The sequence below is a fragment of the Miniopterus natalensis genome, chromosome 11 (assembly GCF_054644295.1).
Source record: "Miniopterus natalensis isolate mMinNat1 chromosome 11, mMinNat1.hap1, whole genome shotgun sequence".
NCBI lineage: Eukaryota > Metazoa > Chordata > Mammalia > Chiroptera > Miniopteridae > Miniopterus > Miniopterus natalensis.
In genome coordinates, this window is record NC_142091.1 from 18654375 (window position 1) to 18672446 (window position 18072).

At 39.2% G+C, this 18072-nt stretch overlaps 1 protein-coding gene across 6 annotated transcripts in view; it reads right to left on the reverse strand.

The window, feature by feature from the left end:
- Positions 1–1631: 1631 nt before the first annotated feature.
- Positions 1632–18072, reverse strand: part of DYNC2H1 (dynein cytoplasmic 2 heavy chain 1) — a 244128-nt gene continuing 227687 nt past the window's right edge. For 4 of the 6 annotated variants that reach the window (XM_016206739.2, XM_087821573.1, XM_087821572.1 and 1 more), the window contains 4 exons: positions 16792–16901; positions 15742–15823; positions 8475–8591; positions 1635–2329 (listed from right to left, as the gene is read on the reverse strand). In XM_016206739.2, the coding sequence (XP_016062225.2) occupies positions 2171–2329; positions 8475–8591; positions 15742–15823; positions 16792–16901 (468 nt within the window). In that variant the 3' untranslated portion in view covers positions 1635–2170. Of the gene's footprint in view, positions 2330–8474; positions 8592–15741; positions 15824–16791; positions 16902–18072 lie in introns of all 6 variants that reach the window. The other 2 variants (XM_087821570.1, XM_087821571.1) reach the window with 1 other exon arrangement.

The following is an 18072-nucleotide window of genomic DNA, read 5'->3' on the forward strand; positions in this document are numbered from 1 at the left end:
GTGCGGTTTGTGGTAGTGAAGAGCCAGAGCAATTCAATTGTCTCTCCAGAGGAGACTAAGTAAATCGTGGCGGGTTCACACATTCATACCGAGAAAAAGAAAGGTCGCAAAATACACACCATTTACATACAAATAAAAACTGTATAAAAGTGCTGGGGTGGAAAGGGGGCCTCAGAAGCTAGAGCAGGGCCACGCGGTGGGGGAAGCGGCCGGCAGCACCGTCTCCCCCGCCTGGCCCACGACGTGAAGAGGGCAGGCCGGGCCAGCGCGGGGGGTGGACCAGGCCCCGCACCCCCAGCAAGGACCGCAGCGAGGGTTTCAGCGAATGTACCTGCGGGGCCCAGACTCCGTGATCTGGTGCAGGTGCCACGCAGCCAGAGGGAGAGTTTGGAGCCCACTGCAAGTACCAGTTTGGGAGCTGGGGGTCCTGTGACGGGGGCTCTGGCACCAAAGCCCGCCAAGGCACCCTGAAGGAGGCGCGGTACAATGCCATTACTAAGAAACAAACAAACTCATTTTTTCCCAATAAAAGATGTTTTAAATTTAAAAAAATAGTAAAAGTGATGGGGCAAGATTACAAACAAATAGCTGGCCCTGGCCAGTGTGGCGCAGTTGGTTGGGCATCACCCCGGGAGTGCACCAAAAGGTTGCAGGTTCAGTTCTGGGTCAGGGCACCTGTGTGGGTTTTGGGCTCAGTCCCCACTAGGAGGCATGCAGGAGGCCACCAATGGGTTTCTCTCTCACATCATTGTTTCTCTCCCTCTCCCTTCCTCTCTCTCTAAAAATCAATAAAAACATATTTTTAAAAACAAGTATTTGTCTAGTTAAGCAGAAATATAAAGCACATTTTAGGGATTCATTCACATTCAGGAAAACTGTGAAGAAACCCAAGGGAATCATACAAACAAAAAGTAGGGTAATTGCTGTCTTGGGTGGAAGGTGGGAGGTGAGATACTGAAAACATTATGGAGCTTAAGTGGCGTCAGTAACGTTCTTTTTCTTACGCTGTGTTAGGCACAGGTGTTCACTCTGCTTTTCATGCTGCATATATGCATCCTACATATATGTGCGTTTCAAGTATTTCAGTGTTCTTTATAAGTAAAAAAAAGTGGTTCTGATTTTATTTCCTTGATATAGTGAAAAAAGAGACAGAAAATCCCCGAGGCCCTAGAACAGGATGTGCATGCAGAGGACCCTCGGCGTCTGAAGTAAAGGAAGCTCAGGCTGACAGCTCTGAGAGGTAAGTCCACAATTCAAAGTACTTCCCCCCTATTCCCTTCCTAAGTTTTACGGAGGGGACTTTTCAGTGAAAGTACGTAATGTAACAGGCATTTTGACTGGCACTGTCAATTCACTTTATCTTCTTGTCAGAAACTCTGCTGCAGCAAGTACTTGTGGATGCAGAACTGATCCGCATGTGCTGGAAGACCCCTGCTCCCCCGGGAGCACGCTCGGTGCAGGTTCAGGGCGTGCTCGAGCGCTGGGCTTTGCTGGCTCTGCTCCTTCCTCGAGGGGGGACGCGGAAAGAGCAGCTTTCTCTCTTGTCACTCCACCAGTTTATTAGCTGAGCCAGTCACTTAACCAGTGTCCCAGTTTTCTCATTAGTAAAATGAACATCATAATGAATATAATACCTATGCATCCATGCATCTGTCTGTCTGTCTGTCTGTCTACCTACCTATTTACCTGCCTACCTACCTATCAATCAGTCAATCATCATGCGTGGGGCAGTGCACAGCATGATGTAGTCAGAGCCTTAGTTATTACTGTTATTATACATTGGTCATATACAATCTATTAGTTTTAAACAAATTTTTACAAAGGACAGCTAATTGTTTAAACTGCAATTTGTCTTGTGAAAACAAAACGGACCTTTAACACTTTAAATATAGAAGACTATAAGATTATATTTTATTAAATAATAATGATACAAATGTAACAGACATAACATTTATTATTGCTTAAAAATACTGTTTTAAACATCTTACCTAAAACATTAGTGTGCTGTCATTACCCATTAAAATAAAAACCCAATGAGCTCAACAACATAGGGTTACTATGTGCTAATGTTTTGAACTAACATTTCAAATGTAGATTCACCATTTATTTTATTTAAAGTTTAAATAATAAATGCTTCTTTTGCTAAGACAGCTTTTATTGCCATTAGACTCTACTGGTTTTTCAGAAACAGAGCTGCTCCACACTGAATCCACTGGTCTTGGCTGCCTCCACATGGAACGTCGATGTTGGTCACCACACGGTCCCTCTCAGCACTTGTGTAAACAGGCAGAGATATGCACTCATCAGGGGAATATGGGCCGTATGCACCCTGTTTAAAAAATGAACTTTGTTTTAAAATACAGCAATATATTGTTTTTAAGATGATAACCAAAGATAACCAAAGAGACGAACACAAACTCCTCCCAAATAAGTTTTATTTACAATTTTATTATTAAATGTTTTAAAATAAAGATTACAATAATAATCCATCATCCAGCTGCAACACAGAACATTTTGTCTATAAATATATATGTATATATTCATATATATACCTAGAAATAAAACAAGAATATCACAATACTATTATAATATTTGAAAATATTAACAGTATCATATACCTATTATCTCACTATCCTATAATTTAAAACATATTTTTAGTAGAGCCATAATTCAAATAAAGCCCATGCTAGCATTTTGTTGATGTCTCTCATGTCTTCTGAATTTACAGCTTTTTCCTCCTTTTTCCCTTGCAATTTGCTGAAGGAACCACACCTAAGAGTCTCCCACATCCTGACTCTTACTGGCTACACGCCGTGGTCATGCCCGTCTCCTCTCGCTCCTATAAGGGCCCTGGAGGTGAGCTCAGATTCAGATTCACTTTTTGACACAAACACTGCACAGGTGGTGCTTATACGCCCATCGAGAAGCATGTGTGGCTGGCTGTCTCTCTTTTCAGATATTAGGAGCCAGGGGGCCATCGTTTCATTAGAGACTCGATAAAGTGGTGATTTCGCTGTACTATTCCTTCTCCATTTCCAGGCAAGAGTGTATCTATAGAGAGAAGCTTTTACTTCTCCATTTTTTGATTACCAAGGGAAAACTCATAAAGTCTGGATGAATGCTATCTAATTCCCTTTTGTTTATGTGTTTTCAAAACAATGGATTCGTTCCCTGGTGTACGCTAAGGGTGACCAATGGTCCCTGCCCCTCCTTTTTTGAAGCATTGTTGTGAACTAGTAGATTTAAACATATTTGATGAGCTTTAATCCAATGCAGTTATTATCTGTTCAAATTGCCACTCTTTGTGCAGTGGGAACTCTTAAGGCATCTCCTGAGTTTTTTGACATGTCCCTGTGATCTTCAATAGCTTCCTTGCTTTCCAGTATGTCAAGATGTTGCAAGCTCGTCTTTTTATTTCCTGTCCCAGAAATCAGTTAGTCACACTCTGAAGATCTTTGGTTCCTTTAAAGAGAAATGGGTGCTAGAAATGATCTACCATTCTTCTAGAATTTTTCAGTGACTGGAGCTTAGAAACATGTACTTTAAAAAATCACAAGTTCATAATAGTATTTCCAACTTAAATCTAGGATTGATGTTCTGACAGAACTTATATAATTGTATTCAATTAATGGATTATGACTTATTTTTTAGACTTGAAGTAAAACTTCAAAGTCAGACTCTTTTTAAAATTTTTAAAATGACAAATCAGAAAGCCATGGAGAATTTACCATGGCAACCTAGTTAGGAAATGGCAAAGTTGTCACTGATAGTGCACTCGAAAAAAGGGTTTGGCATATGAATATTAGCATCTAAATACTCTGTTATTCTGCTCTTTTCAAAGTGGAAGGCAATCAAATTCATGGAAGTAACTCATTTTCAGGCTCTGGAGTACTTGCCTAGGAGCTCCTGACAAGAGGTTACTGTCTGAGCACCGGTTTCCCTGTTATAAAAGAGAGATAGCAACACTCCTCCACCTAACAGGATGCTGAAAGAATCGATGATGTATCCAACAGCTCCAATATAAAGTATTATTTATCCGCATATCTCTAATTGTTTGAACTGCATGACAGGCCTTTTCCTTACTCCCTAATAATTTTCAAATCAACTAGAAAAAAAATCCCAGTTTTTTAGCATCCACTACATGTTATGCATAGTGCTAGAAAATAAAGAGAAATTGAAAATAGAATGTTTTAAATTTTCCCATAAAGAAGGAAATATTTTTTAAGTGTAAGTGGGCATTGTATGAAATTTCTATTACCTTTTCCAATCCTTCTCTCCCTCTCCCTCTCTCAAATACTGCTGACTCTTCTGGTCCTTGATATCGATCGATCAATCGATCGATAATCAGTTAAGTCCCTTTGAAAACTCATTCATTCCTAACATTCCTAAATCTTAACCTATTTATATATTACAAAATTCATTCTTTAAGAAGAACCATTGCCCAAATAGATAAAAACACCATCTGCCCTGAATCTTCCTAATTTTTCTTGGTTTGTCCTGGAGATTGTCAATTATTCATCCATTCACTTAACAGTATTTTGTGTGTTAATGCCTTGTCTAGGATTATAAAGGCTGAGTATCATCTATATTCAAATAGAGAAAATAATCATCTTCTTGAAAGCTTAAAATTTAGTTTAGAAAACAATATATACATGAAAGATACAGTGTATAATTTTTAGAAAAATGATTACTTTAGAAAACAAAATGCTGCCTGGGATATGTTAACCTAACATGGATTAATGGAGAGAATCCTGGTTGGGCCTCAGAAAAAATGTAGGATATGCACTAGAGAACTTTCACCCATTACTAGTCACTGCCTCACTTCTTCCTTCTTTTCCAATTCTGCTTAAGTGGCAAAGGTTCAGGATCCAGAAACTTCTGTAATTTTCATAACTCCTTAGCCATTCCTAAAGTTAATAACCTAGTCCAGGCTTTCTTTTGAAGTGTTGCCTTTAAATTTTTTAGCAAACAGCAGACAAACACTATATATTTGTTGGACTGAAATGATCTGAATCTATGAATGACCATTTATAAACCCGGGGAAGGTCTTAAATTATCTTTCTCTACTACCTGGTATTTACTTTGCTTCCTATAGCTTCTATGGTCAAAAATGAAAACAGAAACATCACACTGAAATGTTTTACAATGAATGCTATTCCTTCCTTTCTACTCCGGAGATCCTCTCTGTCTCTTCATTTCAATGTCAAGCAGCTTTCTCTTTGAATGAGGAACTCCGTAGTAATGCAGAGTAGATTCTCTGCATATTCACTATCACTTGACTGGTTCTGTATATATTTCCAAGTCCTTCCAAACCTGCTTTGGTTGTAGGCCTTTTTGTTTGTTTTAAAGTGAGGGTACAAATACTTATATCAAAACCTACAGTGTTTTAAAAGTAAAACATCACAGTTGCTTCTTAAAATTTTGCTTGCCACTCCCCAAATCTCTTAAACGCTAAATGGTATAATCTTCTGTAAAAAGAGTTGACCGGGCTTGCTCTTAGGTCACCAATCAATAAATTATCAAAGTAGTGGAGCTACATACTTTGGCATTCTCTCTGTTAGCACAATACCTCGTGCTGCTGAAGCTTCATGAGTGTCGTTTAACTAAATTAAATTCTTATGACACAAGTCCCTCTTTAATAGGTTTGTTGAAGCCCGGCCAGCGTAGCTCCATAGTTGAGCATCGACCTATGATCCAGGAGACTGAGGTTCAATTCCTGGTCAGGGCCCATATCAATACGAACAAATGCCATTATTGCACAAATGCTAGTGCTACCATTATGGGACCCATAAAGAATCACTTAGCTGACCCAATTCTCAGTTTCTTCATCAGCAGAGCAGAGAATAACCTGCTCTATCCAACTAAATTGTATTTCACCCCGTAGCAATCAGGCACCCTCTCGCTGCTAGACTGATTTCCCAAAACTACCAATCTTATCTTACCACACTCCTGGTCTAAAGTCCTTATGGCTTCCTACTGACCACAAGATGGTGTAAACTCCTGGGCATGGCTCTGTGGCTTGTCATACTTGGTGCTTGGCCTCCTTTCAAACCACATCCCTACCACTCTTCCATATGAACGGTGCATTTCCAGAATAACCTAAGTATATTTTCATATGTCCTTGCACTTAAACGTGTTACCCTCTTTGGACTTGTCCTGGCACTCTCCTGAGTCATACTGTGACCACAGTTCCAAGAGAAGGCAGCACCTCTCTGCCTGAGGCCGGCTGCCTTTCCTTTGCCTGTCACATGGGAGAGCTGAGGCCTCCCTCATCTGCCAGAGCATTTTACGTGAACTTCTGTGAGTGTACATGTAACTCTGAACTATAATAGTTTCTTTACTTGTTTGCTCCTCCACTCAGAAGACTCGGATGTGTCCAATAAGTAGACAGATAGACAGATAAATAGGTAAATGAATGAATGACTGTAGGCACTTTAAAATGGAGCTGGAGGGGCCATGCCAGAGGACCCGCCTTGTGCAACTTGCACCTCAAATCTTTGGGATGTTAGAATAGGGCAGGATAACCTTTGGGCTGGGCGCAGGGCAACACTGTGCCCCATAGGACTATTTGCAAAGATATCAAGAAAGCAGTTATTATTTCTGGACTGATGACTACTGGACTGAACATTAAACAACACTGTTCACAACGAACATAAATGCCTTCTTTCTATTGATGCAACCGTTCCCCTTCTCATAAACCCCCATCTCCTCTGTCTCCTAATTGGAACTGTTTGGGCTTCTGCCAGAATCAGTGCTCCCTGAAAAGCTATTCTTATTGATCTCAAATAAACACTGTTGCCTCTCACTTTGAAAGGCCTTTTACTTTCAGGTTAACGGATGGAAGAGATTTGTCTGTCTGTAGCCCCACTACTCAGCAGGACATATGGTATATAAGACTTAACAAGCGTGGTAATAAACTGGACAGAAATGATACATGAAATAAAAATACTGTGGGGGGATAAATTTCGAGCTTTGTGACGTCATGTTGCTTTTCACACAACCCACTAACAGACTGGCTTTGTCCGTAACAGCGGGACATTCCTGATTCGCACTCGGCCTGTGGTCCTTATGTGGGTGCTGCCCAGACCATTTTCTCCTGCGCTTACGCCTGCTCAGTTATTCTTCATGCTCGATTCCTATTGCTGGGGTTTCTCCTTAAATGAACCAGTTTATACAGCCCTTTTTCCCCCATCAGGGTCATTATATGGCTTCTAATTTTGTTTGCCAGAGAATTAACACTTCACATAACTTAGATTCATTTAACTTCCTGTCATCATATACAACTTTATATGTTATGGTTACAACCATTAGCAAATTCCAACCTTAACTTTTACATATAACTTTCAATTTGGTTCACATACTAATGTTTGTAATCTTTCATTTACCAACTTTTTGATAGAAATTTCTTACATGAATAGCCAGATTGAAATAAAATAAAGATTATTTCCTTCCCCCTTCTATCTGACATGACACTAATACTAGAGAAAATGAAGCTGGAAAGGGGGAAATGCGGGCTTCAGGGAAACAAATGCTCTTTAGGTCAGAGGATCCTCCTCAGCGGAGTAATGATGGCTGATTGATAGTTCTGTTAGTTGTGTTTTAAAAATTATTTCGATGCTTTTGATTTTTATTTTATAAAAAGAATTACAATAATTGGAAAAGTCAAGGTACTATTTCCCAATGAGCATTTTGCATCTTCTTGAAGTAAAGGCAGTATATGACACAGTTTTGTTGGTCCTTAGATATAGAATCAAAACTTTAAGTTTATTCACATATTCACACTTAAATTTTTAAATTATATTAAGTAAAAGTTATGTGCTTCACCTATAACTATGTTCTATTTAAAAGGCAGATATCCCCCAAGTTCTATTGTTGAAAATTCTTTCAATAATTGAAGATTTAAAAGGGGAAACGTTAACCAAACCAGTCTTTGTCAAGACTGTTTTCTTCATCTGCCTATCAGCAGCACGGAGACATGTAAGATGGGAACCAGATGTGCATTACCACCGTGATACTGTCCACGTCTGCAGGTCTAACCGTGGAGAAGTCATCTCACATACGGGGGCACACATTTCCTCATTCGAAAATGGGAATAATAATATCCACCCTGCAGGGCTGCTCTGAAGAGTATATGAGGTAAAGTTTATAAAGCATTTAACACATTGCTAAAAATATAGGAACATACCCATAGTAGTTCATATTATCATTGAAGGCTCGTTTCTTATTAGGCTATAAATTCATTAGAAATTGAAAACCATAACGTTATTCTTTCCATAACATATTGAAGATTTTTAAATGTCCTACACATCCTTAAGAATTATAAAGAACATAATATTTTGACTGTAAACTTGTTCAAATGCAGATGAGATTAGGAAGTAAATAAAAATGCATAGGCCAAGCATTCTTATTGAAAAGATAAAAATCTAAGAGTGAATTGATTAAATTAAAACTTGCACCTACTAAAAATATATTACCTGTGGAATCCATCCCATAAAACAAGGGAGAACTGAGGATACACTAGGAGAATCATGCTGGTTTTCAGAAAGTTGATTTCCATCAAAACTGCATCCTTCTAGGGATAAGCCACTAACCTGCCACGGAAACAGATCAACCATTAAAGTCTGTATTAAAGTCTGAATTGTCAGGAGTTAATGTATTATCTTAAAAAAAGGCAGCAGTTTCCATTGTGACTATGTATTCCAACTGATATAATAACACAGATTATAGCATTTTTATCTGAGAATACAGAAGGTGAAGACCTGGACCAGTGCTTACTGTGAACTCTCTTTAGACTGAATTCTAATTGTAGTAAAAATTTTAGGAAAAAATACCAGTGCCATCAGTTATATCACTGCAGAAATATAATGGTAAAAGCCAAGAGGTTATTTTTTCTCCAGGATGGGGAAAGAAAAGCATAATTACAGAACAAGAGCATGTGTTCCCTGATTGGAATTTGGACACCAGTACTTTTTAATTCTCACCCGAGGGAATTTTTTCCATTGCTCTTCAGAGAGAGTGGAAGGGAGAGAGAGAAACATTGATGAGAAAGAAACACATCGATTGGTTGCCTCCGGCACGTACCCTGAACCGGGCTGGGGATCAAGCCTGCAACCGAGGCACATGCCCTTGGCCAGAACCAATCCTGGGACCCTTCAGTCCGCAGGCCGACGCTCTAACCATTGAGAAAACCGCCTAGGGCTGGAGGCCATTTTTTTAAAGAACAGAAAAAAATTTTCAATAATTTAATGCAAAAAATTCTTGACATGCTATGCAGAGCTGAAAGAATTAAAAAGGAGAAAAAGTTAATTTCTGCCTCTAAATTAACCTTAATATAAATTTAAGAAATTATGAAAATAAAAATATAATAATGTTGGTGATTTTGTTTCGTATTTCTTCTTTCAGTTTCTGCAGTGTTACTCTATCCCAAGTTTACCTAAAGGCAACAGATGTCGTTAGTATTTCACATTCAGAAATACATCTATGTTCTCATAATTTAAACTTGATAGAAAATATAAACAAATCTCATATATATTACACAGAACCCAAGTTTTAACATACTAAATGAAAAAAGCATAGAATTTAGTCAACGTAACACTTTAAGTCGGAAGGGTTAAAATCATTTTCAGCTGTAATGTAGTCTGGGAATGGTGTAGGCACAAGGTGGTGCTAGGAGTGTATGCCCTGACAGTTTTGAATAGCAAATTTTACAGTCTGGTTGCTATAGGTAAACAATTGCTTTTTAGTGAAAGAGCTGGGATAAAAATAGAATTAGTTAATACTTAAGTCAATATTCTTTCTACTATACTATTGATGTGATGATATACAGGCCACTTCAAGAGTTGCTGAAGTACTTCGGCCTTGAAAAAAAGGTAAATTAAAATTTAGAGACTGCCTACTAATTTCAATGCCAGAAACTCTCTAGGTAAGATAGTTCTTCTAAGGCCTCTTTTAGAGGTTTTACTAAGTTTTAAGCTCAATTAGTTTGTACAGAACTTTACAGTAGTCCCTACTGGTAGCGCCGCAACTTGACTGCACTGTGCATATGCTGAGCCAGACACTCATCGTTTCCTCTCCTAACAGGAGGCGGGAAGGGTGAGGAAGTCCATTCTCAGGAGCCCGTTTCAGTCACTGGCACTACTGACCATGCAGCTGCTAATCTGCCACCTGGGAAATGTTCTTGGCTCCTTCTCACGTGACTTCAGCTACCACGTCCTGCCATGTCTAATAAGCATTTTCTAAATCTGCCCTTTTCTCTGAATCCCTCTATCACTGCCCTATTTTAAAATGTAAGTAAATTTGCAGAATTTAAAGTAAAGACATTCTTACTGCTGAAAACATAATGATAAAAGGCAATACCCACTGTTCCTATAATAAAATGGTAACACCTCAGAATTAGAGTGGTAGCAGCCAACAGTATCCTTGCTGCAACCAGAATTCTGCATCAGAAAAAGGAATAAAAGCAGATAGGCCCTAAATATTACCTTTAATCCTGAGGCAGAAATAGTCTGGAAGATATAACAGGTCGCCAGGCAAACGGACTTTCTAACATCAAACTCGGGAACCTGGCCGCTTACCCTCTGGTTACAACAGCACTAAGCGGAGGAGCGAGCCGCACAAGGCAGCGCTGCCCGAAGGAGCGAGCAGGGCGCGCACACCCCAGAAACGCACAGGAAGCAGGGCCCTCGCCCACCGGCGGCCTCGCTCCCGCTCAGCATCAGGAAAAGCGGCTTTTTCCTGGGAAGGGAGGAGGGGGGAGGGAGGCAGAGGAGCCTGCGAGTGTCCACATTAGCAAATCTCTCCCCACACAGAAGAAAACAGCAGGAGTGGGAAATAAGACGTCCCCCCTAACAATATACTCAAAATACTTGGAAAACTGCCTGGCACATGGTAAATGCTCCTAAGTATTTGCTATTATTGTCCATTAATCTAATCCATCTCCTAATTTCTAGACATTTAGAATTATCTTATATAGTGTACCATTTAAATGAGGCAAAATAAAGGTCTGTGGGGAAATTAATTGAATAATCCAATCAAAAGAACTTTTGCTTATAATATTTAACTTACAAAATATTTTCCAAAATTATTCTAGAACAGGAATTTTCAACCAGTGTGCTGCAAGAATTTTTAAAACACGCAATACCTTATTTAGTCAGGGGCACTGACCTCTTTTCTTAGATTGTCAAATGAAAAAATAACAACAGCTAATAAAACAACAGCCGACCCGTGAATGAATAAAAAATTATACCTATTTTTTTGGTTCAGATCAGCAAAAAAATATAACATATTTTTTGGTGTGCTACAGAATTTTAGTAATTACTTTATGTGTGCCACCAGGAGGTGGAAAAGTTTGAAAAGCAATGCTCTAGATAACTGAGTCTATTCTATCACCTCACTTATACATCAGAGAGCTAAGAGACGTGCAAGAGCAGGCTTTCTAATTTTATCAACGCTGTACTTCCACTATCTCTTTATTATTCCCATCAAATGATAAACTTTTCAAATGCTGTTTACACTTCTGTATATACTTTTGGGGCATACTTCATACTTTTTACTAAAAGTCTGTTAAAAGTCTGTGTTAGCCACTAGAGCCTTATTGTGCATGACACATATACCTTGGATGCAAAGAAATAATTATTGAAATGAGAGCTCATTTGTTTACATTATATTAAAAGAACCACACTGTTTAGGCTGCCTCTTGACATCTGAACAAATGTACTTTTGAGTCAAATGCAAATAATTAAATGAAAGGCATCTAAATGTGCATCTCTTGTCATAATTTCCTCTATTCTTGTTTTGCTTATAAATGCATAGCTTTCAACTTAACAAAAGAGAAACAGAATAAAATCATTAACCCCCAAAAAAATCTATACTCAAATAATGTTAGTAATACTTGAGCCTGTGATTAAAACATCTTAAAATTTAAAATAAAGTTGGTTTTCTTTATACAGTTTCAAGACAACATTTTAAAGGGATAGTGTGGATTACACTGACCACAACTGCATAAGTATATTTCAAATAACTAATTACCATGAACCAATCTAATTTGAAAGGGCTACTCATAAGTATAAGATGTTATTCAACTCTTAGCCTCTCACCTCTAAAGGGGTTAGCAACAGTAACAGTAGTAACTTCGTTCACTAAAAATTTAACTAAAGCCATTAATTTAGTTCATATATGATGTTGAATTACTTGCACAATTCAGATTTTAACTTGAATTTAACAATAAATTAATTTCATGTCAAACTCAGTTTTATTTAACTGCCAGAACCATCCTTTTAAAAATTAAACATTTCAAATACACATAAAATCATAAAAATATTTCTAACCTATACATCCCTACCACTCATTTTTACTAAACTTTTAATATCGAGCCATGCTTGTTTCTTATTTTTAAGCAAATAAACCATGAGAGAGATAGCTGAGGTCCTCTGGGTATACCTTGCCCCTCCTGTTCCTCTTCTGCCCTCACCTGACCCAATCATTAGCCTGAATTTAGTTTTACAGGATTATTAAATATACATGTATCCATAAACAAGAAATAGTATAGTTTTGGGCAATATACTTTATTATATCATTTTGTGACCTACTCTTTTCCTTCGTCATTGGTGTAGGGGCATCTATTTTGTTCTTTCATTAAAAAAAATTGCTTTTAGTTGATTTTAGAGAGAGAGACAAACATCAATGTGAGGGTTGCCTTCTGTATACATACCAACTAGGGAGCAAACTTGCAACCTAGGTACGTGCCCTGACTGGGAATCAAACCTGCCACCTTTCAGTGCTCCAAGCAAATGAGCCACAACGATCAGGGTTGTTCTTTCATTTTTAACAGTTGCAAAATATTTTGCTGTATTAGCAAACAACAAATTATTTATCCTTTCTTCTGCCAATGAACTTTTAAGTCCTGTTATCATCTACTATTATAACACTATAATAAACATGTTAAGTGTCTCCTTATACACCTCTGCATGAATTTCTCTAGCTTGGGATGGAAATGCTGGATTGAATTGTATTTTCATTTTCCATAATATTGGCAAATTATTCCCCAAAGTAATTCTATCAATCTATATGCCTACCTGTCATGTATAAGAATTTACATCATGTTACAGTGTTGCCAATACTAGGTCTGTTGAGAATCTTGTTTTGATTTCATGCCTTAATCTCAATAGTTTAAGGGGTTTGGAACAAATTAATTCAATTTACATTATTTCTAATGGGAAAAAATGATTCCATTTTTGAACAAATGGCTTCTTGAACAGCCTTCTGGTACAAATTAAGTTCAAGAACTGAGGTTCCGCTGTATTGTATTCTTCATTTCTGACTGGTTCTTTTTTATGGTTTCTATCTTCCTTATCATGCTTTTGAAGTTCTCACTAAGTTTCTTAAGCATCTCTTAGAACCATTTTTTTAAATTCTGTATCTGGTAAATTACTGGCCTCCATTGCATTTTGCTCTTTTTCTAGAGATTTCTCCAGTGCTTTCATTTGGGTCATGTTTCTTTTTCTCCCCATTTTGGCTGCCTATCTGGAATTGTTTCTGTGTATTAGGTGGATGTCCTATGCCTCCCAGTCTTGGTATGGTGGCCTTAGTAGTAGGTGTCCTTTGGAACCCAGTGCTGCAATCTCCTTGATGACCTGAGCTGGGTGCTCCAGGAATGTTCCTTGTGTGGGTTATGTGAGCCCTCCTGTTGTAATTGAGTCTAGATTGCTATTGGTCTGTTCGTGTGTGGGGTCACCTCTCAAGCTGGCTGACAGGGAGGACTGACCTCGATCACAGTATAAAAGCTTCTCTGCAGGTGCTGACCACACAAAATGCAGTTCACCTCAGCAGAGTCTGGTGCCTACCAAGATCTTCCTTTGGGTATATATGCTGCTTGTGAAGCTAATTAGACACTGCTCTTATGTTGTCTAAGCTGGCAACCGATTATGTTTGTTCTGGGGCACCTTGGGAGGGAATCTGGTGCAGGTGAATGTCAGACACTGTTTGACTTTCAATGGGAAACCTGTTTGGAGCTACAAAGCAAACCACAGTTTGTGGCTGCCTTTGCTGGGCTTGGTTGTGCTTGGGAAGGGGCCAAACTGTGCAACAAGGCTGGTTTCCACCAACAGGGAGCCTGGGGGCAGGTCAGCAACAGCCTAATGAACCCAAGATCTGCCTCCACTTGCCTCTGTCTGTCTGTTAGGCTCAGTCACCGAAAGAGCTTCTGGAGGTACTCAAGTTGCATGAGCTAGCTTCTCGGTGAGTTACCAGGTAGGGGGAGAGTGGTCTTCACCAGACTGATACAGGTTAAAACTCAGTGCTTGTGCTGGGTCTGAGGCCACTCAGCTAAAGTCCAAGGGTATATCAAGTCCAGCTGCCACCGCCAGAGGCCCACAGATCTTTGTTGTGGGACAGGGTCTCAGGGAATCTTCAGGGTGAGGCCAGCAGAGTGTATGAGGCCCAAAAGACCAAGATTTCGCCTTGTGAAGGGAGGGCTATGCACCGGTAAACGTGCAAGGGATAAATGGTCCCCATCCTAGAGCCACACAGCTCAGTCTGTCCCAGTTCTTCTGGGACTTACTGGAGAGCCCAAGATCAGCTGGGTGGGGCCACTGGGAGTCGGGAGGTTGGGGGTACTGGATCTCCTGTGAGGGAGAAGCACCAGTCAGGCTCACAGGAAGTTGGGAGGAATGGCCCCCACCCCAGAGCCACACAATTCAGTCACTGGCATTCCCTGAGTGTGCCCAGACCTTTACACCCCAGCCCAGGTGTGACCTCTGCAGGGTAGGGCAACAGGGAGTCCAGACAGTGGGGCTACTGCACTCCCCCAGGAGAAAGATGGCATCTGCCGTGTGGGAGAAGGACTTGGCACAGGGATCCTGGCAGCTGTCCTTCAGCTCTCCCCCCAGAGCTACACATACAACTCTAATCCACTCTCTCTCCTCACACAACTCTAGTCCACTCTGCCCTCCCTCCACTGGAGCCCAGAGTGGGTGGCTGCAAATGACACTTTGTGCGCTGACCCTTTAAGGCACCTGGGTTTCTAGCGGACTCCAGTCTCTCCCCATCAGACAGAATCCCCGCTAATTTTTCACAGCCAGATGGTATATGGGCACCTCTTCCAGCTCTGAGGTCAGGACTGGGGAGCCTGGTGTGGGGTTGAGATTACACACCCCTCATGGGGGACCCTTGAGGCTGAGATATCCCTCTAAATCTTAGCCACCATCCGTGAGAGGGCAAGGTCAATGCTTTTCATGTCTCTGCTCTTCCTACCAGTCTCGATGTAGATTCTTCTGTAAATCCTTATTTATAAGACTTCTGTTCAGCTAGTCTTCAGTTGGATATTCAGGTTGATTGTTCTACATTTTAGTTATAATTCCAGTTTGGTCCTGAGAGGAGGACCTGCAGCTTCTGCCTATTCCGCTGCTATCTTGCATCTACTGGTCTATTTTTACATTTTACATTTATACATACTTTATTGTATAGTAAATATTTATTGAATTGAATTTCAGAAAAGGTAACTGAACATACCTTCAAGATCCGTATCATTTTTTACCAAAGGCTATATTCTCAAATATGTCGTATCCCTAAGACTCATATTTTTGCATTAGAAAAGGCCGTATTTTGTATAGGTTGTTTCATGCTAAATCTTATGCTGATTTCTCACATAGGGAACACAATCTCTGCCAATCTTACACTATAAAGACAGGTGCCTTTGAGATTGGAGTTATAGACTTGGAAAAACATTTAAAATTAGTCTAATACCTTAATCTGCAGCTTTGCTTCTTGCAGTCGACCTTTCCATGAGGCTACAAATTTAAGGCTATCCACAGAACAGCCCACGGCCCTGTAGGAGAAAGCATCAATGTCAGAAAGAAATGATTCTTGGGAAGTAGAATATGAAGAATTACAGAAGATACATATCTTTCTATTTATTTATAATTAAAATATTTACAATGTTTAAGTAATAAAATCTCTTAAAATAGATTTCACCCTGTTTTTTAAAGTGAACTGGTTATGTCAGTCTCCTCTTCAAGGTTGGGCAAATTCCGTGAGGTTAGGGCCCTTATTTTTTATTTCTGCATTCTCTACTTTGACCATCACCCTCAAATTCAGGAATACAACAGGTGCTGAATGTTTATTAGATGAACTGAAATATTAATATTTACAATATGCTTCTGAGGCACTATAAATTAATCACTAAACAACAACTAAATTTTATCCAGTATGTTTTTGGAAGTGTCTCTTTTTTTACCATTCTATCTTGTTAAAAATTATAGAATATATATGAGATGATAATCTAAATTTGTTATAAAAAATAACTTTATCTTAATCATCAAATACTGTTCCCTACCAACAAACCTAGTTAGAACTGTCCTACAGAATTTCCTGTGATGGTAAAAACGTTTTCAAGCAGTCCAAAGGGCAGCCACTAACTGCACGTGAGCACTTCAAGTATGGGCAATGTGACTGAGAAATTACACTTAAAATAATATTTAATTTTAATTCATTTAAATTTAATTAGCTCCATTTGACTTCTGCCTACTTTATTGTACACAAAAAGTCTAGATCAATAATCAAAAATTTAAAAGTTAAATTTTACCTTTTTCAATTCTAATGAAAAAAATCATAATTAAAAGCAATGAGTTTTAAACTAAAGGTCACCTGTATGATTAAAAGTCAAGCATTAGGAATAACACAACTATCTGGATTCAACAATGAAATTTTTTCTTGACAATCAAGGGAATGTGGTCAGAAGTGAGTAAGCAAAGTGTGATTACTCTCGCGGACAGCTAAGTATCTCACTGTAATTACCTTGCAGTGTCCTGGCGAAGGGCATTGAGGAAGGTGTCCGGGTGGAAGAGCTCTGATAGGTCAAGTGTGTCGGAGAGAAGAGTCTGTTTTTCTGCTTTCTCTACCCAGCTCTAGAGGAGAGAAATATACACACACATGCATTTTAAAACATTGTAAATTTGAAAGATAAAGAAATCTATTAAAGAATTATTAAGAAGTCATTTTCATTTTGAAAACTATACAGGTTCCAAATGCTTTGAAATGGTGTCTAGGGGGGAAAGACTTCCACCGCACACTGTGAGCTCTGTTACAGTTTTGACATAATATCCATTCATCACAAAAAAGCTTCCTTACACAACCTCTTCTTGGTAAAAATCTACTCAAAATAAAAAGCCTAAAATATGAAAATTAATCTAATACACAGTGTTTCAGTTGCGTGGCACATGTCCTAGCAATGACTCACCTCTTGAGATGTGCTTAGGAGACGCTGAGCATCTGGGTCTAACTCCAGAGTCCCCAGGGTCCCCAAGTCCTGGCAATGCAAACTGAGCGAGGGTTCCAGATCTAGATTTGACAGTGAATTGCCACTTTACTGAATCAAGTGTTATAGTGGAGGGTAATGTCCAGGAAGAAATTTTGCTAAATGGTGTTTTTAAATAGTCTTTTCTACTTATCTGCCATTTTGTAAATCAAATTACACTCCATTTGGAGAAATATACATATTCATAAAGTATGTCTGATGAGTATAATAAAAATTGCCATTTGGAACAAAAAACAGAAACACGAAATTCTGTGCAACACTTACTTATGTTTTTCGTGTGTTACACCAATTTTATGCTTATGGCAACCCTGAAAGGTAGTACTAATACCCCTTTCACAATGAGGAAACAGAGCTACGGTGAGCTGAGAGTCAGGCCCAAGGTCACATAGTAGCAAGCGCTGGAGCCAAGCACTGAACTCAGGCAGCATTACATAATTTGTTTTTCTCTAATATTTCCTGGAGGTGCTAACATGCCTTAAGAGGCAGAGGGCTTACTGATGATTTCTGAATCAGTCTGTTATTTCAGCTGGTGCACAGAGATGACAGCATAATAACGCTGGCTATGAAAAACATGCAGAATTCTCATTTACTCAGTAATTCATTATGCATGCTTTATAAACAGTCTAGGGGAAATGTGTTAATTTATTACGAGGTAGAAAGGCTGTGCTTCATGTACTGTAACACCCTGTTACTCACCCAAGCACTGACATCTGTCAGCCAGGTCTAGAGCAGGAGAAATTAAAATCGCCAAAACTAGTGTG